This window comes from Eretmochelys imbricata, chromosome 7 (assembly GCF_965152235.1).
Source record: "Eretmochelys imbricata isolate rEreImb1 chromosome 7, rEreImb1.hap1, whole genome shotgun sequence".
NCBI classification, from domain to species: domain Eukaryota; kingdom Metazoa; phylum Chordata; order Testudines; family Cheloniidae; genus Eretmochelys; species Eretmochelys imbricata.
In genome coordinates, this window is record NC_135578.1 from 51559475 (window position 1) to 51587166 (window position 27692).

The window sequence follows — 27692 nt, forward strand, 5'->3', positions numbered from 1 at the left end:
GCACAGCTCAGCTGGCCAAGTGGCTCTGCACCCACTCAGTTAGTAGGATGCCAGCACAGCACAGAGGAGCAGAGAGTGGGACACAGGCACTGGGGCTAATGCAACTCCCACTGTCATAGAATATCAGGGTTGGAAGGGACCTCAGGAGGTCATCTAGTCCAACCCCCTGCTCAAAGCAGGACCAATCCCCAACTTTTGCCCCAGATCCCTAAATGGCCCCCTCAAGGATTGAACTCACAACCCTGGGATTAGCAGGCCAATGCTCAAACCACTGAGCTATCCCTCCCCCCAGTCAGTAGGTGTTGGGCACCACTCATTTCCCCGGCTCGACAGGGCCTTTGGCTGAGCCATGTGGGTCCTGGTCTTCACCAAGCACTTACTGCTCTTGCTACACACCACCAAAGCAAAGGCAGCTGGGTTGCTGGAAGGAGATTACCCCTCACGGGCATTTAGAGAGCACTTGCCACTCTCCCACGAGTCGGTAACCTCAGCACCACCAGGGCCTACAGCCAGGCTAGAGCAGTCACCCCAACACTAAGGGAGCAGCCCAGCTCCTGGCAGCCAGCTAGCCCATTTGCAGAGCCCTGGCAGGCCTGGCACCCACAGCACATTACCTCAGGCTGGGGCCAGGCTAGTTTTAGGGGTCTGGGCAATGGGGCTTTTACTCCACAGCCTATTCTGAGACGTGCCTTGTGCACTATGATTATCCAGGTGGGCTCCCCATCCTATAAGGCATGAATCTGTAATTATGGTTGCGTTGTGGGTGGGTGGAAGAAAAGGAACTCCTTCTCACAGCTCATCTGGTTTCATCCACCATATGAGAGAGGCTCTGACTTTTGGTGGGACTGTTACCCTGTCATTCATGTTGTCCTTGTCCAGTGTGTAAACTGACCGAAGCCAGGCCCACAGGCAACAAAGGTGGAGTCTGACGAACGATGTCACACATATACATGTCACCATGCAGCCTAGTAGGGAAAGGCAGATCCTGATTGTGGCAAGAGATAAGAGGGTGACTTGGTTTATCAGACCGTTCACAGCCTGAACTCTGTCTATAGGCAGGTAGGCTTCTCCTGAGGATGTCTCTAGGGTTGCTCCTATGAAATCTATAGTCAGAGTCAAAGTGAGAATTTCTTTGTTTACACAGATCCCCAGTGATCCCAGAAGGTGGAGCAAGAACAGGGTAGCCAACCAGGCCGCCTGGCTTGAGCTGCCCATTAGTAGCCAATTGTTCATATACACGAAAACAGTGCAGCCATTGTATCTCATCTGGGCTGCTACCATTGAGAAGACTCTTGCAAAGCCCCTAAGTGCTGTTGTCAGCCCAAATGTGAGTGCTCTGAACTGACAGTGCTCTTGCCTTACCATGAATCTGAGAAACCTTCTATGGGATTAGTGAAAATCCACATGAAAGTAAGGATCTTTCATGTTGCGGGCCACGAACCGCAGGAGGGAATTACGGATGCCAATGTTGCCATGCAAAATTTTGATTTGTGAATAAAGACATTTAGGTGGGATAGATCAAGAATTGGTCTCTATCCTCCATTTTGGGGGGAACTCAAATATGGGGAGTAGAACTCCTTCCCTTGATGTTGGGGTGGCACCTGCTCTTCCGCCTATCTCTGAAAGAGGAAGATCCCACCTCCTGATGAAGGTGTTGAGAGTGGTCCCTGTGAAGAGACGGGGAAGGGGGTTTGTGGTGGGAAGGTGAGAGAAACTCAACTGCTGGCATATACAATTAAAAGGTTGTAGAGGATTTTTTTAAACTAAGGGCTGGGGGAAAGCTTACTGGTGCAGAGGAGTACATGGTTTGGACAGAGCCATCCCTTAGTGATTTAATTTATTAAAGGGGAGGGATTCTATATCCTAGTAAAGAGGGTAGGAAAAAAGTAGTAAAGGTAGGAGCTAGTGAGGAACAGCCAGATGAAACAGTGTCCCATTTAAATATAACACATGAAGGCAAGCAACTGAATATTGACAAAATATACAAGTACTTATACAGAAATGCTACAAGTCTGAATACTAAGATGGGTGAACTACAGTACTTGGCATTACATAAGGATACTGATGTAACAGGCATCACAGAAACTTGGTGGAATGAGGATAGTCAATGGGACATGGTAATATCAAGGTATGATATATACAAGAATGAGAGTAGGTTGTGCTGGTGGGAGAGTGGCACTGTATGTGAAAGTCACAAAAGCAAAAATTGAAACAATATGGGATTTCAACTATCCTCATATTGACTGGATAAACTTTACTTGCAGAGAGAAAATTTCAAGACACCATCGATGACTGCTTCTTGGAGCAACTAATCCTGGAACCCACAAGGGGAGAGGCAATTCTTCATTTCGTCCTAAATGGAACACAGGATCTGGTCCCAGAGGTAACTATAGCTGAACTCTCCCACGAGTAATAGTGACCACATGTAATTAAAATTTAACATCCCTGTAGAGGGGATAATACCAGAAAACTCAAACACGGTAACATTTAAATTTAAAAAGGGGAACCACATAAAAATGAGGACATTTGTTGGATGGGAATTAAAAGGAGTTGTCATAAGGGTTATACAGGAAGCATGGGACTATTTAAAACACCACAATAGAGGCAAAGACTAAAAGACTAAGAGGACAAAAAGAATGCCATCATGGCTAAACAGCCTAGAAATGGAGGCCAGGTAAAAAGGCAACTTTTAAAATTCGGAATTCAAAACCTAGTGAGGAAAATAGGAAGGAACACAAACTCCGATAAGTTAAATGTAAGAAGGCAGGACAAGAAAAAAAATCTGAGAAGTAATTTGCTAAAGACGCAAAAACAGTAAGAATTTTTTTAAGTGCATCAGAAGAACTTGAAGCTAGACAAATTCAGATGGGAAATAGGGCATGCATTTTTAACAGTGAGAGCAATTAACCACTGGGACAACGTACCAAGGGTTATGGTGGATTCTCCATCACCAGTGATTTTTAAATCAAGATTCGATTTTTTAAAAAAAATCTGCTCTAGGAATATTGTGGGGCAGATCTCTGGCCTGTGTTATACAGGAGGTCAGACTAGATCTCAAATTGTCTGTTCTGGCCTTGTAGTCTATGAATCTATCTAAAAGCAGGAAGCCTGCTAAACAGGGCAGTGGGGCCACTAGATGACAAAGGTGTTAAAGGAGCACTCAAGGAAGACAAGGCCATTGCAAAAAAGCTAAATAAATTCTTTGCCTTTGGTGTCACTGTGGAGGATGTGGGAGAGATAACCCCATCAGCACTATTCTTTTTGGGAGACAAATCTGAAGTACTGTCCCTGTCACTAGAACAGGTTTTAGAACAAACTGATAAAGTAAACAGTAATAAATCACCAGGACCAGATGGGATTCACCCAAGAGTTTTAAATGAACTCAAATATGAAATTACAGAACTAACTGTGGTATGTAACCTATCACTTGAACCAATTACTGGAAAGTAGCTAATGTAATGCTGATTTTTAAAAAGACTCCAGAGGCAATCCTGGCAATTACAGGCCAGTAAGCCTAACTTCTGTACCTGGCACATTGGTAGAAACAATAGTAAAGAACAGAATTATCAGACATGTAGATGAACATGATTTTTTGGGGAAGAGTCAACATGATTTTTGTAAAGGGAAATCATGCCTCATCAATCTATTAGAATTCTTTGTGTGTGTCAATAAGCATGCAAATAAGGGTGATCCAGTGGATATAGTGCATCTTCAGAAAGCGTTTGACAAAAACCCTCACCAAAGTCACTTAAGGAAACTGAGCAATAACGGGATAACAGAGAAGGTCCCCTCATCGATCAGTAACTGGTTAAAAAACAGGAAACAAAAGGTAGGAATAAATGGTCAGTTTTCACAATGGACAGAGGTAAACAGTGGGGTCCCCCAGGTACCTGTACTGGACCTGTCCTGCTCAACATATTCATTAGTGAACTGGAAAAGGAAGTGAACAGTGAAGTCCCAAAGTTTGCAGATGATACAAAATTACTCAAGATAGTCAAGCTGACTGAACAGTTACAAAGGGATTTCACAAAACTGGGTCAGAAAATGGCAGATGAAATTCAGTGTTGATAATTGCAAAGCAATGCACACTGGAAAAAATAATCCCAACTACACATATATAACGATGGACTCTAAATTAGCTATTACCACTCAAGAAAGATCCTGGGAGTCGTCATGGATAGCTCTCTGAAAACTTCAGCTCAAAGTGCAGCAGCAGTCAAACAGGCTAACAGAATGCTAGAAACTATTAGGAAAAGTATAGAAAACCAGAAAATATCCTAAAGCCACTATATAAAAACATGGCACGCCCACACCTGGAATAATGTTCTGGTTGCCCCATCTCAAAAAAGATGTAATGGAACTGGAAAAGGTTCAGAGAAGGGCAATGGAACAGCTTCCATACAAGGAGAGACTAAAAAGATTAGCACTATTCAGCTTAGAAAGAAGATGACTACGGGGTGATATGATAGAATGGTGCGGAAAAAGTAAAAAGAGAAGTGTTATTTACCCTTTCCCACAATGCTAAAAACCAGGGGTCACCCAATTAAATGAATAGGCAGCAAGTTTAATACAAACAAGAGGAAGTACTTTTTCACACAATGCACAAATTAACCTGTGGAACTCATTGCTATTGAATGTTGTAAAAGCCAAAAGTATGACTGGGTTCAAAAGAGATCTAGATAAATTCAGGGAGGATAGGTCCATTAATGGCTATTAGCCAAGGTGGTCAGGGATGTAACCCCTTATTTAGGGGAAAATAAATGTCTGTCAGAAGCAAGAAAGAGAACACAGGAGTGGCTCTCTCCAAAATTGCCTTGCTCTGTTCACTCCCCCTAAAGCTCTGTTACTACCCTCAGTTGGAGACAGGACACTGGGCATAGCATCAATACTGGTGTGCAGTCTTTGAGCATTCCATCCAAAGAAACCCTTAGCTAGCGGGTGGGGCTGAGCAGTGGCCGTAGAGGTGGAAGAAGCCATGTACTAGGGTCTTAGAACTCTTTGTTTGCGTGGTGGCTCATAAGGGCACTAGTGCTGAAAGGTCTGTGGGGGAAAGTCTGGGCCTGTAAGTTTGCTTGTGGTGTCTTCTCTTTGGGGATGAGGTGTAAATACCTAGGAAGCAGAGGATTGTCTTTGAGTCCTTAAGAGAGCCTACTGACCTCTCATTGAAGAGGTCAGACTTGTCAAAGGGAAGGTCCTGAATGGTATGCTGAACCTTCCTGGGGAACCCGCAAAAATGCAGCCACAATTCATGCCTCATGACTACAGCTGTGGTGATGGCTCTCCACTGCCTCTTGGAGTGATGTCTTAGCCACCAATCTGCCTTCATCTATGCGGGCTTGGAACTGAGCCCTGTCTTCCTAAGGAAGTTTGTCTCTGAATTCCAGAAATTTAGAATAATTTATAAAGTCATACTTTGTTAATACCTGGTAGTTAGCAACACTGAATTGGAGAGTAGCCGATGAAAATATTTTCCTCCCAAGAGGTCAAGATATTTAGCACCCTTGTCAGTTGGGGTAGTCTTGGGGTGCTGTGCTCTGGACCTCCCTGTAGCTGCCTGCAACACTCAGGAGTTGGCCACTGTGAATAAATCTCTGCCCCTTTAGCTGGCATGAAATATCTCTTTTCAGTCCTCTTTGGGGTAGGGACACAGGAGGCTGGGATGTGCCACACAGACCTGGTGGGTTCCAAAATGGTCTCATTCACTGGGAGGACCATCCTAGTAAGGCCAGAGCGCTGAAGGATGTTCAATAGACTATGCTGTGTATCCTGGACCTCCTCCAGATATATCTAAAGCTCGCTTGCTGCCCTCTGTAACAGCTCCTGGTACTGCCTGTGATCGATGGAGAGGCAAGGGGAGGATGGAGCTATTACCGTATCCAGTGAAGAAGCTGACACCCCTCAGCCTCCTGTGTCCCTCCTATGGGTTCTGTCTGGGCTCATTTCCCTCACGGGGAGGCTCGTCTGGAGCACTGGATTTGCACAATGAAAAGGTAGGGTCCTGCTCTACCAGTAGTGCCATCTGTAGCAGTGGGAGAAGGCTCCAGCTTGTGGACGCGGAAGGGGAAGACTCTTTTCTTTGATGTGGGGTTTTTGAGGGTAGAGATGTCTCTAAGCACAACTGAGCCACATAGAAGAGGAGACTGTGGATAGGGCAGAGCAAAAATATCCTGTGAGATAAAGGCTTCAGTCCCTTATGGTATTTGGGGAGCCCTATGGAGGGGACTATCAGATCTGGGGTGTCCAGTGATCTGGTGCTAAGAGGATCCCACACAGAGTGAAGTCCAGTATGGCGCTCCAGACCAGACAGTATCGATCTTTTGATCTGTGGGACGAAACCAGGAATGATACCATTGGATCCTTCTTCCTTCACACCTTGGACAGAAGATTTGTGTGGGCCTAATTCCTTAGGACCCTCAAATGAGGACTCACCTGAATCTGACCGTGAATGGGAGGGATGCTTTCTCTTAGAAGCAGATCTGGACAGGGACCTGTCCTTATGCTTATATTCATGTCCCCTACCCTTGGGAGAGGGTTTCTTAAGATTAAGTGTTTTGGCCTCTACTCTGGAGCTCATACTCAGAGGGGCGTTGCTCACAGTCTGAGGCTGGTATATGGGGAGTCTCCCCAGCCTGGATTCAAATAGAGCCGTGTGACGTTATTGACTTGAACCGTATAGAACATTGTTGCAACCAAAGTCCTGTAGTGGCACCAAATCTTGTATAAAGGGGGTCAAATAAGGTGTCTAAGACAAGGTAATGGTTTGCTGGTTATGATTATGCTATCTGTATGCATGTATCATTTTTGTGTTTTTGTATTTGTTATAAGTATTGGCTCTATACTGTCTGTATTTCAAACTTGTGCTATGCTTCTGAGTGACACCCCAGACAAGTTGGTATCAGCTCTGCCTAGCCTGCTTGATGGCCCATTAAGGACCATCAGCTATACAACTGACCCACTGAGAGAAGGCAGATACACCTTGTGACTCAGCAAGGTGTGCAGGGACATGCCTATGGACAGAACTCTTGAGGTTTTTCCAGGTCACGTGATGGACAGCTTGTCTTTGGAACAAAGAAAGCAGAGACCACATGGCAAGAGAATATAAAAAGCTGCTGCAGCTCCTCCATCTTGTCTTCAATCCTGCTTCTTACCTCTGGAGGGACTTTGCTACACAGAAACTTTGAACTGTGGATGTACTCCAGAAACTTGATTTGAACCTGCAGTTTATTCTATCATTGCTGCAAGCCTGAAGCAAGAACTTTGCCATTACTGTATGTAATTGATTCCATTTAACCAATTCCAGCTCTCATCTATATTTCTTTCCTTTTATGAATAAACCTTTAGATTTTAGATTCTAAAGGATTGGCAACAGCGTGATTTGTGGGCAAGATCTGATTTGTATATTGACCTGGGTCTGGGGCTTGGTCTTTTGGGATCGAGAGAACCTTTTTTCTTTTACTGGGGTATTGGTTTTCATAATGAGTGGCTCTGGTGGTGATACTGGGAAACTGGAGTGTCTAAGGGAATTGCTTGTGTGACTTGTGGTTAGCCAGTGGGGTAAAACCAAAGTCTTCTCTGTCTGGCTGGTTTGGTTTCCCTTGCTGTGCACAGAAACCCCAGAGTGGTGCAAGCAAAGGCCAGGGAGCTAGGGTGCAGCTGTGGAGTCGCCTCTGCAATCCACCTCCTGGGCAGGGCAGGGCAAGATGCTGCAGCCCAGAAAGCAGCGTGTCTGGCTAAGTCCTGCAGGGGGCACTGAGTGATCTGCTACACCACCCAAGTCCCCTGAAATGCTGTGCCACAGAGACCCCCAGCTGGGGCCAGTGCTGGGTGCACTAACAGCCCTGCCACCTGGAGGGGCAAGGGGACCTGTTCACCCCCCTTCCAGGATTCCCATGGCAGAGCTGCCAGGCAGGTACCCCCGGCCCATCTCCATGCTGGGATGGCACTGCCATGCCCAGAGACACCCCTAGGGGCACTGCTCTATTTCTCAGGGAACTTGCGTAAGGGACATAGTATAACTTGTGCCCCATCACATAGGTGCCAGAAATCCAGCCAGAGTCAGGAACAAGAGTCCAGCGGAATGAGAAAACCAGCGACCCCAGCCTGCCTGCAAGTGGGGTGAGCGCCCAGATCCACGGTCTCTGGGCAGCCCATTTGCAGGGGGAAGGAAGGAGGGAGTGGAGGTGCAAGCACCCAAGGCCAGGTGTCTGGGCAGCTTGTGGTGACCCACACAGCACTGAGAAGGAGGCTCTCCTGGCCCTGTGCTGGCTCCTGCCAGTGTCACTACACAAGTTGTACCTCCTGCCACTGCTATTCCTCTCAGCTCACTCCAAGGGCCGCTCAGTAGAACATCGGCTCAGTTACTCAGCAGACACACACAGGCATGAGACTGCCACAGTTTCAGCAGCTTGGACCAACACTTGGGGCTGTTCTGCCTCCTGGCCCCCACACTGCAAGTCCATGTGTGCCTAGGACAGGGGTTGGCAACCTATTGCACACATGCCAAAGACGGCATGCAAGCCAATTTTTAATGGCACACTGCTGCCTGCCAGGTCCCAGCTGTCGGCCCCACTCAGAGCAGGGCCAGCAGCCGGGACCCCGGCAGGTAGCAGCATGCCATTAAAAATCCTGCCCACCCTGACCAGCTCTTCTCCGCCCCCCGCGGGGGGAGGGTGAAGAAGCTTGGTCCAGGGCTGCTGCTGCAGGGCAGGCAAGCTCCCCCTCCCCCGCCTCTTTCCCCAGCATGCTGGGTTCCTGCCCCTCTCCTCTCCCTCCCTTGCGGCAGATCTGCTGATGGCCCTTGCAACGGAGGGGGAGAAGCTGAGCCGCAGGGCGCTTGCTGCTCCAGGGAGGAGGCAGAGAAGAGGTGGGGATGGGGACTGGGGTGGGGTGGGGGGTGGAATCAGGGCATATCCCCTCCAGCCCCCTGCCATGAGTCACTCTGGGCAGCAGGCTGGGAGCACCCCCACGACCCCAGCCCATACCCCCAGCCCTCTGCCCTGACCCCTGCACTCCCCCCACACTCCCAGCCCTCTGCCCTGACCCCTGCACCCCCCTCACATACATTCCGCCCTGACTCCAGCCCCCCTCACATATACCCAGCCCAAAACACCCCATGCCCTGACTTCTGCACCCCCCTCACATGCCCCCAGGCCTCTGCCCTGACTCCAGCCCCCCACACACATACCCAGCCCCCCCACACCCCATGCCCTGACTCTTGCACCCCCCACATTCTCACCCTCACCCTGAGCACTAAACGGGAGCTCCTGCACACACACCCACATTCCCACCTGCACCCCTTGCATCAAATGGGAGCTGCCCAGGTAAGCACTCCACATCCAAACCTCCTGCCCCAACCCAAGCCCCCTCCCTCATTCTAGCTCTTGGTCAGGCCCTACACCCCAACCCCCAGCCTGCTCCTTCACCCCCAGCCCTGTGCTCAGTACACTCCCACCCTCAGCTCAGTGCAGGGAGAGCGGAAGAGAATGGGCTAGAACTAGGGAGAAGGTAGGTACCCACTCTGTGTGGCCGGCAGCGGGCTGAGTGGCAACGGGCTGAGCCATGCAGCCCACTGCCGGTCTGGGGTCCCATCCGCTGGCCCCGCTCAGCCCTCTGCCGGCCCAGGGTTCTGGCTGCCGGCCCCTTGCCAGCCAGGGTCCCAGCCGCAGGTCCCGCTCAGCCTGCTGCTGGCCTAGGTGAACGGAACCCCAGGCTGGCAGCGGGCTGGCGGCGTAAGATCACCATTTTAATTTAATTTTAAATGAAACTTCTTAAACATTTTGAAAACCTTGTTTACTTTACATACGACAATAGTTTAATTATATAATATATTGACTTATAGCGAGACACCTTCTAAAAAACGTTAAAATGTATTACTGGCACGCGAAACCTTAAATTAAAAAGTGAATAAACGAAGACTCAGCACACCACTTCTGAAAGGTTGCCAACCCCTGGTCTAGGACCTGGCTCCAAATCAGCCCATGGGACCCTTGTCTGTGCCTCTCCCCATGCCATTGCTGCCCAGCACCCCGCTCTGCACTATGCTGCCCATGGCACTGAGTCTGAGCTCTGGGACAGACTCATGGCGGCCAGCAGCATGCCAAGGTGGGAACAGCAGGAAATGGTGTTGCCCAGGGTGGGGGCCCTGAAGCACAACACCCAGCTGCCCTGTGCCAGCTGGAGGAAAAGCAGGAGCTATCAACATGTGTGAATGGCAACTGCTGTCATGCCAGCCAGGCCTATTCCAGATCCTGGAAGCAGCTCTGCCTAGCGTGGGGAAGGGCACAGGGCCTGGCACCAGAAGCCATGCTGGAGAGACAGACACATGCCAGGGCACTCAGCTTCTCAGCCCTTGATTCAGAGTTAAGGGGAGGGTGCGGGTCAGCTAGCCCACTACTGCACGACAGGCACAGACGCTGCTGGCACTCAGCATTGCAAACCAGTGCAGCAGGGAACCTCTGCAACAGTCTCACTCCACATGGAGCAGCCACCCCTCCAGCTGGGTGGAGCAGGACTCCTTTTCGTTAGGCAACAGAAGTCATATGGTCTATCCCATGTGGTGCACTGGCCCCTGCTGGACACCAGGGAATGGCTTCTCACCAGCACAGGCAGCTGTTGCAGACCCAGGTTCAGGGACTCATTGCAATCACTAGAGTCCCTGATTTCTGCCCCTTGGTGCCAGCTCCCTGACTCCAGCCCCATCCCTTGCCAGGCTGCCATGGAGGGAAAGGAAACAAAGCACCAGCCTGTGGCCCATTCCCTCTGCTGTCCCACTATGGGAGAGGGTCCGAGCTGGCAGGGCAGGGCAGTCAGGTGTGGTGGGGCCCTTCCCTAAAGCTGCTCCAAGAGGGATTACATTTAATCCCTTCTCCGTGGCCCTGCTGCAGCCAGCTCTGCTTCTCAATTGTTCTCATTAGTACATGTCTATGATAGTGAAAACAGATCAACAATAACTAGAACCAAGTCCAAGGCAGGGGCGCACAGAGCAGGGCTCCCCACAGCTCTACTGACAAATCCCCGCCTGGCTCTGTAGTCTCTGCTATCCTAGCCTGGGCTTCCCCCAACACAGCTGCCAGTGCCCCTCAATCCAACTTTTAGCCCCCCACTACTCTTCTGTTCTGCCAAGCAGCAAAATATTGGTGCTGAACTTGACATCCAGGAAGGATTACATGGGGCCAAACTCAGCTTCCACAGTGATTTCAATCAAACTGGAATCCAGGTCTCCAAAGTGCTAAATGTGGCCTGCCCAGCCAAAGCAGAGGGGTGAAGCACTGGGACTCGTGCCCCATGCCAAACAAACCCCCGGTTCTCTTTGCAGAGAATGCTCCCCACATTAGAACACCAGTAATTAGAGCCATCCCTTTCTGCTCTCCCTCTCCGGGAAGCATTGGGAAGTCATGCGGTAACAACCATCCAGTGAGGGCTGTATAATGAGCAGTAGGACAGGGTGTGATAGGAGAGCTGTGACTCACCACAATTAACACGGGCATAACCAGAGATATTAAATACTGCAATACCTCTCTCGAGCCCATTCTGTCCAGCCCTGAAATAGGACGACATGCACTGCAAGTCCTCTCATCAGCTCCGCCTGAGAAATGCTCCTCTCTTGGCTCCAGGGGGCTCACCCCACCAAAGGTCTGTAATGAGATGCCTTGTTGCCTCCTGCCCCATGGCAATGTGTTGCTGGGGTAACTGGACTGCTCTCTGATGCTACACTCAGACACCAGCTGAGTCTGCCTGGCTCCGGGAACCCTTCTGTCAGGCATCTTCTGAACTGTCCTCACTTGGCCACTGCACCACCCCCAGCTCAGGGCAATTCAGTCATGGGAGCGGGGTCCAGGCCCCTGTACTCCAAGAGGAGCCAAAACATGGGCCAGAGTGCAACAGGCCCATCGAGCATTCCAGCCCGGGCTGCAACCACCTGAGCTCTGAAACAGGAGAGTGCCAGCCCAGGAATCTCCCCCGCAGACAGGAGAGTGCAGGGTTTTATGGATCAAACAACAGGCAAACAAAATCACAGCAGCAATGGAAGAGCACTATAAGGTCCCTCTGGGCCTGGCCAGGACTAGCCTAGCCATAAATGCCCCAAGCAACAGGGCTCCAATCCCAGCCCTGGGGGAGATGTTTTCCTGAATAAACAAGCCACAATGCAAGGAACTTTCCCTGATATTTTCAGGAGCACAGGAATTGCCAGATGGGATCAGAGCTGAGGTCCATGCCGCCCAATCTCCTGTCTGCAACAGTGCCCAGCCCCAGGTGCTTCAGAGGCAGGTGTAAGAACCCACAGCAGCAGACTGGGAACAATCTACTCCAAAGACAGTCTCATTTGGATCTCTAATAGCTGAGGACTACTTAAACCCTGCTACAGGAGGGTTACCTCCCTTCCATTACTCTCATTAGCGCTCACTATGACAGTTCTGGATATTTTGCTTACCTGTATCAATGTCTAATTCTCTACCGAACATTTCCAAGTTCTTGGCCTCAACATCTTCCAGTGGCAGAGAGTTCCACAGGTCAGTTACACATTGTGTGAACAAGTGTTTCCTTTGATCAGGTTTTGAATTGAATTGAACTGACTTGAATGTCCTCTTGTTCACGCACTAGCTGCCATGGACAAGAGATGTTCTGGATGTCTCTCAGACTAGTCAGTATTTGATAGACTATCATGTCTCCTCTCTAAGATAACAATCCCCATCTTCTCAACCGCTCTTCATAGGAGAGTTTCTCCAGGCCCTGGGTCTTTCCCATTGCCCTTCTTTGGGCCCCTCTAATTCTGCGCTATCCTTTCAGAGACGGGGTGCCCAGTGCTGTACAGGATCCAGATGAGGCCGCACCAGAATTAGAATGTTCTCTGCCACATTCCTTATGCAGCTGAACACACCTTGCTCTTCTGACCACAGCTGCCCATTGAGCAGAGGTCTCCATGGCACTGTCTCTAATGGCACCCAGCTCCTATCCCCGAGCTGACAGTTAAGTCAGGCTTGCTGGGAGTAATCCCCTCCAGTATATGTTACTTTGCTTTCAGCACACTGAGTGTAGTTTGCCACTGAGCTGCCTGTTCCCGTGGATTGTTTCGGTCCCTCCGGACTCGACTAACAAAGAACTGGGTCATCTCCAAGTTTAGCCACCCCACTGCACTCCCCTCATGGTTCCCACTGGTAGACAGCCCCTTCTGTAACCAATACCCCTTTGGGGATTTTCCTGATTGCACCTTGCTAGCCCAACTCCCCACCCCTGCAGAGACAACCCCTGCCCCCTACCAGCTGGCTGAGGAGCACTGTGCCATAGCTAATGGAGCAGGTTTGTCTGTTCTGCCCTCAACTCGCTCCCTCCTTCTGGGGCACAGAGGAGAATGAACACAGCGTTCCAGGTATGCGGTCAGTCTTACGGCAGAGAGCTGCTGCCTCTATGCAAGGACACCTCAGGGGGTGGATTACAGTCACTGCATTTTGCTCACTGCCCTGCCGCATGGCAATCTCCTGTATGATCTGTTGGCCACTGCCCCCAAGGGCATCTATACACTCCTGCTCCAACGATGAGGTTTAACTCAGATGTGCACTGTTCAAGGGCTGGAGGGGGGTGCTTGCCTCACTGCTTGGAATCTGATGCCTGCCCCTCAAGCATTAGCGGTGTCCATGGCCGGGGTTGCTGCTCCCCTTTCTTTCTAACAACCTGCGAGGGGGAGAAAGAGGGGGTCCGAGAAGGGGCCTGCCGAGGTTCCACAGCTTGGGAGCCTTGCTGATTTCCACGTCAGAACTGCTTGGTTCACATAAGGACAGAGATGGGTTTTATCAAGTGGCAGCCCATAGCCTTGCCGGCTGTCAAGAGTCGAGCTGGGATCTCATGTGTCCCCTTCTAGAGGCCCTGCTGGGCCCCTGCTTACCCCTAATACCACGCTCTTCATGCTGCCCTCCCAGAGTTAGCATGGGTCTGATTGCAGGCACAAACAAAAGTCTTTGCCCCTCCCTCTGGCTGTCAGGTCCAGCAACCTGAGCAGGGGCAGGAGCTGCGGAGGCCGGGGCAGGGAGGTGATCCCGGAGCTCACTCCAGTGCCGAGTCCTTTCCAAGGACAGAGCTGCCAGCAACAACAAGCAGTTCTGTGAAGTCTGTGGGAGAGCGAAGCCTGTTCGCATTTGCAAAGCAGAAAAGGCCACTAATTAGTGACCTTGCGCTGAACACTTGGCACAGTCATGCTCAGGGCTGTGTGACTGGTGCAGGGACCGCGGGATATAGGATATAATTAGATGCATTTGTGTACATCTCTGAGTCCTTGAAAGAAGGATCAGAGCAAGTCTGGCTGCAGGGCTGAGTGGCCCAGCCAGATGGGGCTTGGCTCTCTGCAAAACCAGGGACTAACCTGTTCCACATGCACAGAGGGAAAGCGGGATGCGCAGGATGGGGACCAGAGGCTCCCAGCAGGGGACGAGGCAGAGCTGGAGGCAGAAGGTGTTCGGGGAGAATGCACGTGCATTTACAAACAAATGCAAGTGGATCTTAGCTACCTCACCTGGACATGGGCCGAGCTCTTGGCAGGAAGCACACACACACACCCAGAACCTGCAGGACATGCATTCACCCTGTACCATGGCCCCTGGGCGTTCTGAGACAAGAAGTGGGAGAGGGTGTCCTGCCTGCCAGGACCACGCTGCTCCCCTTCCCTGGACAGGACTTGTCCATGCTGTTGGCCTCATAAATATGGCCATGAGCACAGCAGTGTGCTAGGGCACAGCGCAGCCTGAAAGGGGGGCAACAACTGTGGCTGACGACACTCAACCACCTGGCCAGTGAAATCACTAATGAATTTGCCAGCACCTTCCCCACAGTAAGCTCCATGCATGGTGATTTCAGTGGGCACCTAGTTTAGAGGTCCCTTTGCTCACAGGCTGCTGCACTGGACTACAGGCATTTGTGTCATTTCCTTATACCAGAGACACAAGGACAGCAAGGATTCGACCCCTTCCCTTCCTGACACGGGGCAGGAGCAGGACACTGGGAGCTGCTGCCAGCTATGTCTGGGATCTCCATAGCCCCCAGGTATCCCTCCAGCCCCTGACTACCTCACACACAGCCAATACAAACCCTCTTCCACCCCAAACACCCCTGGGAGAGCTGGCCCTGCCTCGCAGCAATGCTGGCCAGGATGGGGACTGGAGAGAAGGGGCCATGCCAGGACCCGTGGCTGATGTGAGGCAAGGCAAGTGCCAGGCCCCCGCCTGCCCAGGTGAGCTCAATCTACATACACCCAGTGCTGGAACAACATGCCACCTGGCAGTAATCTTACTGCCACCTCTCTGGAGGCCTCTGCACAGGGTTTGAGCCTGTCCCCCATTCCTGCGACCAATGTGGGAGCTGAACGTATGCAAGGCACATGGTGGGCGAGTCCCCGGGCCTGGCAGCGCACATGGAGCCTAGAAGGGCACCTTACCACCCTGGCACTAAGCAGCCGTCACCCCAGCGCCAACTGAGGGAGGCAGAAGGTTGCATATAGAAAAGTTGAGAGTCGCATGGCGCCACCCTGCCATTTCCTACAGTAACAGCACATCAAGGCTTTGGGATCCTGGAAGGCACTGCTGTTCTCCTGACTCACCTAGGCTCCTTCTCAGCAGCACACAGGGCTGAGTCTCCTGCCAGGACACCCTAAGAGCAGCCAGCTTAGAAAGGCAGGTAGTGCAGTGGGTAGGGGACTAACCTGGGATGCAGGAGACCAGAGTTCCATTCCCTACTCTGCAACTGGCTCCCTGGTTTCACCAAGTCTGTCTGGCCATCAGCTGCCAGCTGTAGAGCGGGGATAGGAGCCCTGCCCTGCCCCAGAGGGGAGCTGGAGTGGCCCCCAGACACAATGGAGATGAGGGCCACGTAAGTATCTTACACAGCTGGCACTAGAGGTGTGCACATGTGGGTGCAGCCCTGCCTGAGGGCTAAACTGCCACCAGTAAAAAAAAAGGCAACAGCACAGACAGCAGCACGGTGGAGGTGAGGCACCAGCAGGCTGGGCAGGTGTCCGCTTACAGCTGCCATGGGACGCAGGCCAATATGAAAGGGAGTGGGGCATACAGAGCAGTGGGGGCGCTGCGGCAGGAGGACAGCAGGGCTAGTTCTGTGCTCAAGGGAGCACGCCTGCCCCCTCCACGGCTAGACAGGCCTAGGAGATGGAAGTGGTCCCAGCTGAGCCGAGGCAGGGCAGAGCAGCAGTTGGGCCAGTACATAAGGAGTTAAGTGAACTTGGTGTCCAACCCACCTTGTGGGGCAGATACGTGGACCCTAGTGACCAGCACACACCTGGCGGGGATTCCCATCCCCAAGCTCTGAAGGGCTGAGTCCATCCCCAGCTACACCACAGCACAGCCTCTCGGCGACACTGCCTCTCGCAGGAGGAGTCACTCACCCTTGGAAGTCAGTGTCCATGAGGAGTCGGACCAGAATCCCTGTCACAGCCACAAGGATTGGATAATGATCCACGCTCTCTAGCCCTGGGGGACAGAGCAGAGCCAGAGCAATGACCATGGCTGGGAAGGCCAGGCCATACCCCATCCCCACACCTGCCTGGCTCTTTACCCTCAGCCTGGCAGCTGTACGTCTCTTTGCAGCAGCCCACCTCAGCTACACCCATGGCCGCGCTGGGGGAGCCCTGGGCCAGAGGCACGACCTCCTCCTCCCCCAAACCCCATAAGCACCTTTCACATGGCCTTGGTCGCAGGCATCTCCCCATGGCCAGCACTGACTTGACTTCTCCAAAGTTTCAGGAAAGAGGGGCTCACTGCCACCCTGGGGCTGATGCCTTGCCCTGGTGTGGTACAGGGGGGCTGATTGGAGCTCCCCCTAGCAGCCTTCCCACGGGGAGTGTAGCTGAGCTGTGCCTCAAGGGAAGAGGAGACACTGATGAGATAATCATTCTCCGAAGAGAGATAGGCTGACTTAGCAGCGCCACGTGGCCCAAGGGCTCTGCTAGCAGCATGACTGTTAATCTGCTGGCTGTGCTTCAGCCATCCCCTGGCAATGCAAGCAGGTAGATGGCCTGTGGTGCAGGGACAGCAGGTGGCTGCTAGCACAGCACTGTCCTTCCCCAAACCTTGCCACACAGCCCAAGAACATACTCAGCAACGCGTAACTAGACAAGGACTTCTGCCTGTGCCAGGGAAGGGCATGCAGGGAGATCAGGCTCCATTCTACAGGCACCTCCCATCCGAGATCCCAGCACCCTTTCCAGTTCCCTAGAGTGCCCCAGAGCAGGCGTGGAACATGGCAGCAGTTTAACAGCTGCTCAGAGTTTGGTGCCTAAAGACCCCAGAGGCCAGGACCTGAGGGGAAGTGAGGGAAGCGGAGAGACTTGCGGCAGGACATAGGGTCTCATGGAAAGAGCCAGGGAACCAGGAGTGAGCACAATGGTCAGGACCCCTGTTTACATCTCCTACAGCCTGCCCTGCAAGCATTTTAGCATCGCCAGTGGTTGGGGTGGCAGGTCACCCTTCTGTTGGACTCAGAAAAAGAATGCCCCTTGCTATATCCCCAGCCCACAGGATTCCCGGCCCTGAGGTTCCCAGCCACATAGCCCAGCACCCAGTGACAGCCCCAGAAGATCACAGACAGGGCCTATCTCTGCAAAGCACCCACACAGCCACATTGCTCCGCTGGCGAGGGGGAGCACCTGAATCCCCTGGGCCCTCTATGCAGCCACCAGTGAGTTCCTGACGGGCAAGGAGGCAGCCAGACTCTAAGAAGAAGGATAAAGGAGTTTGAGGCACAAGTGGTGTTCTTGTCCATCCTCCCTATGGAAGGAAAAGGCCCAGGTAGAGACCGTTGAATCATGCAAGACAATGAATGGCTATGCAAGTGGTGTCAGAGAGAAGGCTTTGGATTCTTTGACCATTGGATAGTGTTCCAAGAAGGAGGAGTGCTAGGCAGAGATGGGCTCCACCTAACGAAGAGAGGGAAGAGCATCTTCGCAAGCAGGCTGGCTAACCTAGTGAGGAGCGCTTTAAACTAGATTCACTGGAGGAAGGAGACCAAAGCCCTGAGGTAAGTGGGATACCAGGAGGAAGCAAGAGCAGGAGAGCCCAAGAGGGGAGGGCTCCTGCCTCATATTGATAAAGCGGGACGATCAGCGAGTTATCTCAAGTGCCTATACAGAAATGCAAGAAGCCTGGGAAACAAGCAGGGAGAACTCGAAGTCCTGGCACAGTCAAGGAATTGTGATGTGATTGGAATAACGGAGACTTGGTGGGATAACTCACATGACTGGAGTACTATCATGGATGGATATAAACTGTTCAGGAAGGACAGGCAGGGCAGAAAAGTTAGGGGAGTTGCATTGTATGTAAGAGAGCAGTATGACTCTCCGGTATGAAACTGCAAAAAAACCCGAGTGTCTCTGGATTAAGTTTAGAAGTGTGAGCAACAAGGGTGATGTCGTGGTGGGAGTCTGCTATAGACCACCGGATCAGGGGGGTGAGGTGGACGAGGCTTTCTTCTGGCAACTAACGCAAGTTACCAGATTGCAGGCCCTGGTTCTCATGGGAGACCTCAATCACCCTGATATCTGCTGGGAGAGCAATACAGCGGTGCACAGACAATCCAGGAAGTTTTTGGAAAGGGTAGGGGACAATTTCCTGATGCAAGTGCTGGAGGAACCAACTAGGGGCAGAGCTCTTCTTGACTTGCTGCTCACAAACTGGGAAGAATTAGTAGGGGAAGCAAAAATGGATGGGAACCTGGGAGGCAGTGACCATGAAATGGTCGAGTTCAGGATCCTGACACAAGGAAGAAAGGAGAGCAGCAGAATACAGACCCTGGACTTCAGAAAAACAGACTTTGACTCCCTCAGGGAACAGATGGGCAGGATCCCCTGGGAGAATAACATGAGGGGGAAAGGAGTCCAGGAGACCTGGCTGTATTTTAAAGAATCCTTATTGAGGTTACAGGAACAAACCATCCCAATGCGTAGAAAGAATAGTAAATATGGCAGGCGACCAGCTTGCCTTAACAGTGAAATCCTTGCTGATCTTAAACACAAAAAAGAAGCTTACAAGAAGTGGAAGATTGGACAAATGACCAGGGAAGAGTATGAAAATATTGCTTGGGCATGCAGGAGTGAAATCAGGAGGGCCAAATCACACCTGGAGTTGCAGCTAGCAAGAGATGTTAAGAGTAACAAGAAGGGTTTCTTCAGGTATGTTAGCAACAAGAAGAAAGTCAAGGAAAGTGTGGGCCCCTTACTGAATGAGGGAGGCAACCTACCGACAGAGGATGTGGAAAAAGCTCATGTACTCAATGCTTTTTTTGCCTCTCTCTTCACGAACAAGGTCAGCTCCCAGACTACTGCACTGGGCAGCACAGCATGGGGAGGAGGTGACCAGCCCTCTGTGCAGAAAGAAGTGGTTCAGGACTACTTAGAAAAGCTGGACAAGCACAAGTCCATGGGGCCGGATGCGCTGCATCAGAGAGTGCTAAAGGAGTTGGCGGATGTGATTGCAGAGCCATTGGCCATTATCTTTGAAAACTCATGGCGATCAGGGGAGGTCCCAGATGACTGGAAAAAGGCTAATGTAGTGCCCATCTTTAAAAAAGGGAAGGAGGAGGATCCGGGGAACTACAGGCCAGTCAGCCTCACCTCAGTCCCTGGAAAAATCATGGAGCAGGTCCTCAAGGAATCAATTCTGAAGCACTTAGAGGAGAAGAAAGTGATCAGGAACAGTCAGCATGGATTCACCAAGGGCAAGTCATGCCTGACTAATCTAATTGCCTTCTATGATGAGATAACGGGCTCTGTGGATGAAGGGAAAGCGATGGACGTGTTGTTCCTTGACTTTAGCAAAGCTTTTGACATGGTCTCCCACAGTATTCTTGTCAGCAAGTTAAAGAAGTATGGGCTGGATGAATGCACTATAAGGTGGATAGAAAGCTGGCTAGATTGTCGGGCTCAATGGGTAGTGACCAATGGCTTCATGTCTAGTTGGCAGCCGGTATCAAGTGGAGTGCCCCAAGGGTCGGTCCTGGGGCCGGTTTTGTTCAATATCTTCATAAATGATCTGGAGGATGGCATGGACTGCACCCTCAGCAAGTTTGCAGATGACACTAAACTGGGAGGAGTGGTAGATACGCTGGAGGGTAGGGATAGGATACAGAGGGACCTAGACAAATTGGAGGATTGGGCCAAAAGAAATCTGATGAGGTTCAAGAAGGACAAGTGCAGAGTCCTGCACTTAGGACGGAGGAATCCCATGCACTGCTACAGACTAGGGACCAAATGGCTAGGGAGCAGTTCTGCAGAAAAAGACCTAGGGATTACAGTGGATGAGAAGCTGGATATGAGTCAGAAGTGTGCCCTTGTTGCCAAGAAGGCCAATGGCATTTTGGGATGTATAAGAAGGGGCATTGCCAGCAGATCGAGGGACGTGATCGTCCCCCTCTATTCGACATTGGTGAGGCCTCATCTGGAGTACTGTGTCCAGTTTTGGGCCCCACACTACATGAAGGATGTGGAAAAATTGGAACACGTCCAGCGGAGGGCAACAAAAATGATTAGGGGACTGGAGCACATGACTTATGAGGAGAGGCTGAGGGAACTGGGATTATTTAGTCTGCAGAAGAGAAGAATGAGGGAGGATTTCATAGCTGCTCTCAACTACCTGAAAGGGTGTTCCAAAGAGAATGGATCTAGACTGTTCTCAGTGGTAGCAGATGACGGAACAAGGAGTAGTTGTCTCAAGTTGCAGTGGGGGAGATTTAGGTTGGATATTAGGAAAAAATTTTTCACTTGGAGGGTGGTGAAACACTGGAATGCGTTACCTAGGGAGGTGGTGGAATCTCCTTCCCTAGAAGTTTTTAAGGTCAGGCTTGACAAAGCCCTGGCTGGGATGATTTGGTTGGGGATTGGTCCTGCTTTGAGCAGGGGGTTGGACCGGATGACCTCCTGAGGTCCCTTCCAACCCTGATATTCTATGATTCTAAAGGTGACTTACCTGGCAGCCGGAGGTTCACCACTCTGTCGAACAGGTTCCGCTCGGCTGTCACGCGATTCAGCACCTGGTTCAACAGCTGTGCGGGGACAGGAGAGATGTCAGGAGAGACTGTTCCTATCTCTCAGACAGGGCGCCTGCCTGAGCAGGACGGAGCAGCCCCTTTCCAGCCATCAGCCCCAGCCCCAAGTGGGTTCATTGCCCTCAGAGAGCACACCTGCCCCATGCAGGGCCTTTCCAGGAGATTGCCCCTCTTCTTCTAGCTGCTCCTGAACCTCCCACCAGCTGGACAAGAGGCATCTGGCTGAGCACGTCCCATGGATTGCTAAGGATCCACACCACAGAGCACGACAACAGCAGACTGCAGCCCTCCCATCCCTACCAGGGCAATGCCTGGGGGAACTGCAGCTCCCAGCATTCAGCATTCCATTAGGAGTGGACAGCGCAGCTGCACTGCATGAGATGGCAGCAGCACTGCAACACTCCCTCTGTGGGAGCATGCTGACTCCCAGCAGGCTACACACACATCAGCAGTGCATGCAGTGCTGGTGGCCCCTGGTGTGCAATGGGCCATAACCTGCAGCGATAAGAGGCTGAACATGTGGGCAGTCACACTGGCTGCATTCCAGGCTGCCGTCAGTATGGAGGAAGCTCTCACCAAGGAGAAGCTACAGTCACAGGCCACACCACGGCCAATGGCAGAACTGATCAGAGTGGGCCAACCAAGAGCCAGCTATGAGCAGGGCTGGGTGCAGGCGCTTGCTGGCTAACAGCTGCCAATGGCCCAAGGAGCTCTCTGCTGAGCCCAGGACCTAGCAGGACTAGGACTGCTGGTCTCCAAACACAGCAAGGAAACAGCTCAGGCCCAGGAGGCTGCTGGGCAATCACATACAGTAACTCCTCACTTAAAGTCATCCCAGTCAACATTGTTTTGTTGCTGATCAATTAGGGAACAAGCTCGTTTAAAGTTGGGCATTGCTCCCTTATAACGTTGTTTGGCAGCTGCCTACTTTGTCCACTGCTTGCAGAAAGAGCAGCCCATTGGAGCTAGCTGGTGGGAGCTTGGAACCAGGGTGGACTGGGAGCCCCCACATCAGCTCCTCTAAGTTCCCTGTGCGGGGGTAGCAGCCCTGCAGGCTATCAATTGCCGGGCAGTTCAGCTGTCCCTTCCCGCTCTGCCTTGGAGCTGCTCCCGCCTTCTGCCTTGGAGCTGCTCCCTGGAGCCTCCGGCTTGCTGGGCAGGGCAGGGAGAAGAGGGGTGCTAAAGTTAGGGTGTCCCCCGCTCCTTTTCCCCATCAGGCCATCTCCACAGAGCAGGAGGGGACACGACAGAGCTCAGGGAGCTTGCTGGCAGCAGCTGCTGTCTCAACTTCCTGATCTACTGAAAAAGGCAGCGTACTTAGAGTGGGGTCAGTGTACTTAAAGGGGCAATGTGCATCTCTCTCTCGCTCACGCAGGGAGTGTGTCTCTGTCTGCCATGCTGTCTCCCCTCCCTCCATTCGTGCTGCTGCCTTGTAGAGTGTGAGGCTACATTAACAATGTGTTAACCCTTGAGGGCTCAGCCAAATGCTAGTTCATCATTTATCAGTAAAGCATTCCTTGGGAAATATCCCAACCTCTTCCACCCTCTGACTTCACCATCTCAACCAAGTTTCACAATCAGCATTGCTGTGTACAGTATTAAATTTTTTAAAACTTAATAGTGTGTATGTGTATATATATTATATATATAAAAAAATATACAGTCTTTTGTCTGGTGAAAAAAATTTCCCTGGAACCTAACCCTGCCTATTTACATTAATTCTTAAGGGGAAATTGGATTCACTTAAAGTATCATTTTTCAGGAACATAACTACAATGTTAAGTGAGGAGTTAGTGTACAACGAAGCTCCACCCAGACAAGCAGCAGGCTTCTGCCCAGCCTGGCAGTGAAACTGAATGTTGTTAGGCTCCAGGGTGAACCCCCCACTGGGACAGCTGAGGCTCTGGGCGTGCCCTTTCCAGCACACAGCCCACCTCAGCTCACTTGGCACGCTTGCTCTGCCACCATCATGGCTACTCTTCTTTCAGCTGAAGGCAAATCCCTGGTGCAGTCAAGTAGGGCCAGCTCCATCAGGACCCCCATGGCGCAGGGCACATCTGGTATCAGCACCACATGGGCACCCAGTGCTCCCTGTCCGCAGCAGGGCGAGCCATGAGAGCAGACTGGCCCACTCTCGCTCTCCCCCTTCCCCGCACACCCCAGACCTCACTCTGCCCTACCTGCATTTGTATAACCCCCTTCACTGGCCGTGTTCTCTCTCAAGGCAGCGAGGCCCCACCCTGGCTACACATCAGCTGACCCTGCCAGCACACCCCCTTGTTGTGGTCTATCCTGGGACACAGGCATGGCACCACAGCAGCCTGGGAAAAGCTGCTGGTGGTGCTCCCCTCTCCTGTACAGCACTCCTCCTGTAGCCCCCCATTACAGCCCTAAGCATGCAGGAAGCAAGGGGCATGCCACTGCGCTCTGGTGGGTGGCTGGGCTCAGAGCTGTGCTGCCAGCTCAGCTGGCCAAGGTGGGCTCCAGGAGGCTTGTGCCAAGTCACTCCTGGCACAGTGTCCCCTGCCTGGAGCCCTGGCCAGACGACAAGGTCCAAACCAACCTCTCCGAGTGGAGACACAGAAAGGAGCCTTAGGACCTAGCACAGGCGTGGGAACATCACCTCGCAATTCCAGCCAATGACTGATGGCTGGCCAGAGCAGAGCTCTGGGAAAGAGACGTCCAGTCTCGATTTACAGACTCCCAGGACAGAGAATCCCTCCGGCCCAGGCACATTGCTCTGAGGGGCTAGGGCCTCACTTGGACAACTGGGGTCATGCTTCATTTGATCTTTGCCCAATTCAGCTCCCTGTCCTGGCTCGTGCTCTGTCTTTGGCTGCTGGATGTCAAAGGCCTCTGCTCGCAGCCACATTCTCCCTATGGAGGGACTCGACCTGGGGTCAATCACCTCTTACTTCTCATTTCAATAAGCTGCTAGTGCAGCTGCTCGTCACACCAAAGGGGACTCGTAAAACCACGTATTATGTCAGTTCAAGGCTGCGTGCAGATATGGACTGCAGATAGGTAGTTGCTAAACTGATTTTAGCTTTACTAGCTTTAGCCACAGTGCTGTGGTTGGCAACAGAGGTGCCAAGGTGGGAATAGCAGTGGGTCAGGATTAAGGAGCAAGGACAGAGCTGGAGAGGGGGAAATCCCAGGATAGCAACAGCTGGGGGCTGCAGGTCAGTTGCCAGGAGCACTGGCAGAGCTGAGAAGGGGTGGAAGCTAGAGACTGTAACAGCAGAGGGCTGTTGATTAGGATTGAAGGGCACTGGCACAGCAAGAGTGGGTGCCGAGGTCTGGAATACCCACCCTAACTATTTCAGGTTCCAAGTAAGGCTAGCTCTCCCCTCCCCTGCTTCCCTTGAGTTCACGACAAACAGATGATTGCATCTCTTCTCTCTCAGGGCTTTGTACAACCGCCATTTCTGCAGGATCTGAGCAGCTGCCATGTGAAAGCCACTGGCATGGGGAGGTCCTTAGTGTGCAGTCTGGAACATGCATCTCTTCCCCCTCATGGGGCTGCAGGGAGTTCTGCCTGGGACGGGTTTCTGTGGGGTGGGGGCTGATGAGGTGCCTGCTGGAAAAGCTTAACCACATAGGAACGCTTGGCAGCACCAAGAGTCAGCCAGATTTCTCCCACAATAGCTGCTCGCAGATGCGTCAGCCTGAGACACTGATGCTGGATCCCCTGGGTTGGTAGCTTTAATAGGGGCACCCAGGAAGGGGGCTCTATATTCGTGCCATCCTGCCCTCAGCAGGGGGTGCTCTCGCCTGCTCCACCGGCTCCCAGCATGGGGATGTACCTGGGCAAGTCTCCTGAGCAGCAGCTCCGAGGAGGGGCGACTCCAGTCGAGGAAAATCTCAGGGGCCAGCGTGACAGTCATTTCCAGCACTCTGAGCAGGCTTACTGACAGGTCAAAGCAGGTCGCACACACCTTCAGCTGGCGGCTGTCCACAAAGTTCCTCTCCAGGCGCTCTGCCGCCTGCTGGATCTGCCCGGGCACAGGGCACAGCTCAGTACAGGGCCTTGCAAGGAACAGAGGCCTCCACCCGCTCATGCACCCATCAGGGCTGTGCTGCTTGACTCTGCAACCAGGCCGCCCTGGCCTGGCTCCCAGAGCCCACCCCTGCATAGCCTGCTGGGCTCCCTGCTAGGTGCCGTCCAGCCAAGCCCCAACACTCACCTCCTGGATCATGCCAATGAACTCCGAGAAGGCCCAGTTGAGCTGGTTGAGAACGCTGTTGAGGAAGCTGGGTGCCATGTCACAGTCACTGCGCAGCAGATTGGCCATATGCTGCTGCAGCAAGGTGGAAGGGCACGGCTCTAGGACCAAAGGGCAGCAGAGTCAAGGGCAGACCCGGCAGTGGGCAGCCTGGGATGCCCAGCTAAGGGAGGCAGGCAGCTGGGGAAGGCACAGGCCTGGTGCTATGCAGCACTTTAAGGCCAGGAGGGAGACTGAGCATGAAGCAGATAGCCCCTTGTGCCCGGCTTCTGTACAGTGAGTAGAGATGGCAGGTGCCCTGCAAGACTAGGTCCACACACTATTCTGAGCACAGAGCTTGCCCGTGGGCTGCCAGCACTGCCCTGCATAAGCTGGGCTACAGCTGTGCACAGTCGTAGCTCTCCCTCCCTTCCTCCCTTCCAGGGGAACAGCAGCCCTGAGCTAACCAAGCCTCTAGTGCTCAGCTTCAGAAAGCCCCAGACCAGTTCAGTAGTAATCTCTCCTGATGCCAGCATCACAGTCATTGCCCCATGCCTACACACCCGCCCCCTCATGTGGGCCCTGGCCTGCCCGGCTGTGCTCTGAAGGCCAGTGAGGAAGGTGCTCCCTCCCTGAGATGGGGCAGAGCCCTTCCCCAGGGCTGCGCTCCCGGAGCCCAGGCAGGTCATTTCTCAGCACTCCCACCGTTGCTCCCCAGCTCAGCCCTCTTGGCATTGGCAACCCCCGGCACAAACACACTGGGGCCCAATGCGGCTCAGCCAGCCAGGGGCCTTTAACAGTGTCCCTCCCTGGCACAGACGGGGCTCGGGCCTGAGCACTGCCCAGCAGGGGAGGGAAAGGGAGGGGATGGGACACTGGGCCAGGATAGACACTGCACCGCAGCCCCTAGTCACTGCCACAGCTGCAGGTCCCAGCACTGAGCCATGCCTGCCACAGCAGGGGAGCTGCCATGTTCCTGTGTGTGGGGCAGAGCCCCAGTGGGGAAAGCAGACAGCAGCAGCTCCCTACAGCTGCAGCGCAGTGCCCCCGCGTGTCCTGCTGAGCGGAGCCACCCCGGTCTCAGCAGCCAGAGCCCCGCTACCAGGAGGAACTGACTGGCGCCAACAGCGGCCCTGGGACTGGCCCAGACAATGAGCAGCAGGGCCTGCAGCTTCCCGTCGCAGCAGGGAACCCGCATGCTACAGACCAGGGCACTTTGCCTTGCCCTCCTGAGGGACGGAGGGGTGCCTGGCCCAGCAGCATACTGCTCCTCTGAACGCTCCCTCCTGCCTATAGCAAGGGCCAAAATGCCCGGGTCTAAGGGACATGGGCCTGGTTCCCGGGGCTGCCAGGCCAGAAGGGAGCAGGGGCTGTGCCTTTGTGGACAGCCTGCATGGACTTCCAACGCAGCAGGAGGCTCAAGCTGCTTGGGGGGTGCCTCTGGCAGTGGGACCTGGTTCTCCGGGGCAGGGGAGTAGCACTTCCCTCAAGCCGCCCCTCAGACACAGCCCGCGCAATGGGCACTGCATTGGAATCAGCCCCTTGTCCCCCTGCCCCGCCCAGGCAGGGGCAGGGCCCAAGGGCACCTCTGTGGAACATGCTCCCTTGCAATTAGGGCAGCTTTCATTATTGGTTCATGGGCTGCACAGACCAGCAGTGCCAGGAGCCAGGCCCATCCTTCTGCCCGCTCAGAGCTTTCCCAATCAGATGCAGGGGCACCCAGGAGCAGAGCCACACCACCGCTGCCCCTGGGGGTGCGGTAAGCATGCCACACAGTTGCCAGCACGGGACACTGGAATGTTACCATGGCGCTCTCTAGCCCGCAGGCCAAGGCAGAGGTTGGCGCGGCTCATACCCTGGATCTGCCAGCTCTGTCCACCCCCCAGTCGCAGCAACTCCCTCCCCCCGCCACCCACCCACCCACCCACCCACACACACCCCTCTCTCAGGCAGGAGGCAGCCACCCTGCTCAGTGAGCCAGGAAGTCACCACCATGGTAATGGCAGCCCTAGGTGAGTGGCCCCGCTCTGCACAGCTGCAGCAGGGGTTCAGGGCACTGCCGTGAACTGCCCCATCTCCCTGGCACAGAGCCGAGATGCAGGCCGAGGAGCCCCTCCCCTGCCAGGGCTCCCACCAGGACTGGAGAGGGTCGGGGGCAGGCCAGGAGCACACCAGGAGGGGAAGCACCAGGGGACGAAGAGCTACTCCACCACCACACAAGACAGGGCCGAGCAAACAGCAAACTTACGCTGGAGGCTAGCAACAGACAGCTCTCCTGGGCCCCCGAGAGAGAGAGACAAGACAGCAGCATTACAGAGGGGCAAAGTGCAGTGCAGCCTGGGTGCACAGTGCAGCATCTATGGCTGCAGGGCCCTACGCCCACACCCAGAGCTGTGCACCAGCCGCTGACCTGGCATCACCAGAGCTCTCCACTGGAGGAGAGCGAGGCCCAGC

The 27692-nt window shown here is 53.2% G+C and overlaps 1 protein-coding gene across 7 annotated transcripts in view; it reads right to left on the minus strand.

Annotated features, from left to right (window-relative positions):
* RNF123 (ring finger protein 123) overlaps positions 1-27692 on the minus strand; it is a 152163-nt gene that overhangs the window by 38963 nt on the left and 85508 nt on the right. For 4 of the 7 annotated variants that reach the window (XM_077821983.1, XM_077821982.1, XM_077821986.1 and 1 more), the window contains 4 exons: positions 25221-25360; positions 24840-25028; positions 20955-21030; positions 16382-16466 (listed from right to left, as the gene is read on the minus strand). In XM_077821983.1, coding sequence (XP_077678109.1) covers positions 16382-16466; positions 20955-21030; positions 24840-25028; positions 25221-25360 — 490 coding nt within the window. The remainder of the gene's footprint in view (positions 1-16381; positions 16467-20954; positions 21031-24839; positions 25029-25220; positions 25361-27692) is intronic. The other 3 variants (XM_077821984.1, XM_077821988.1, XM_077821985.1) reach the window with 3 other exon arrangements.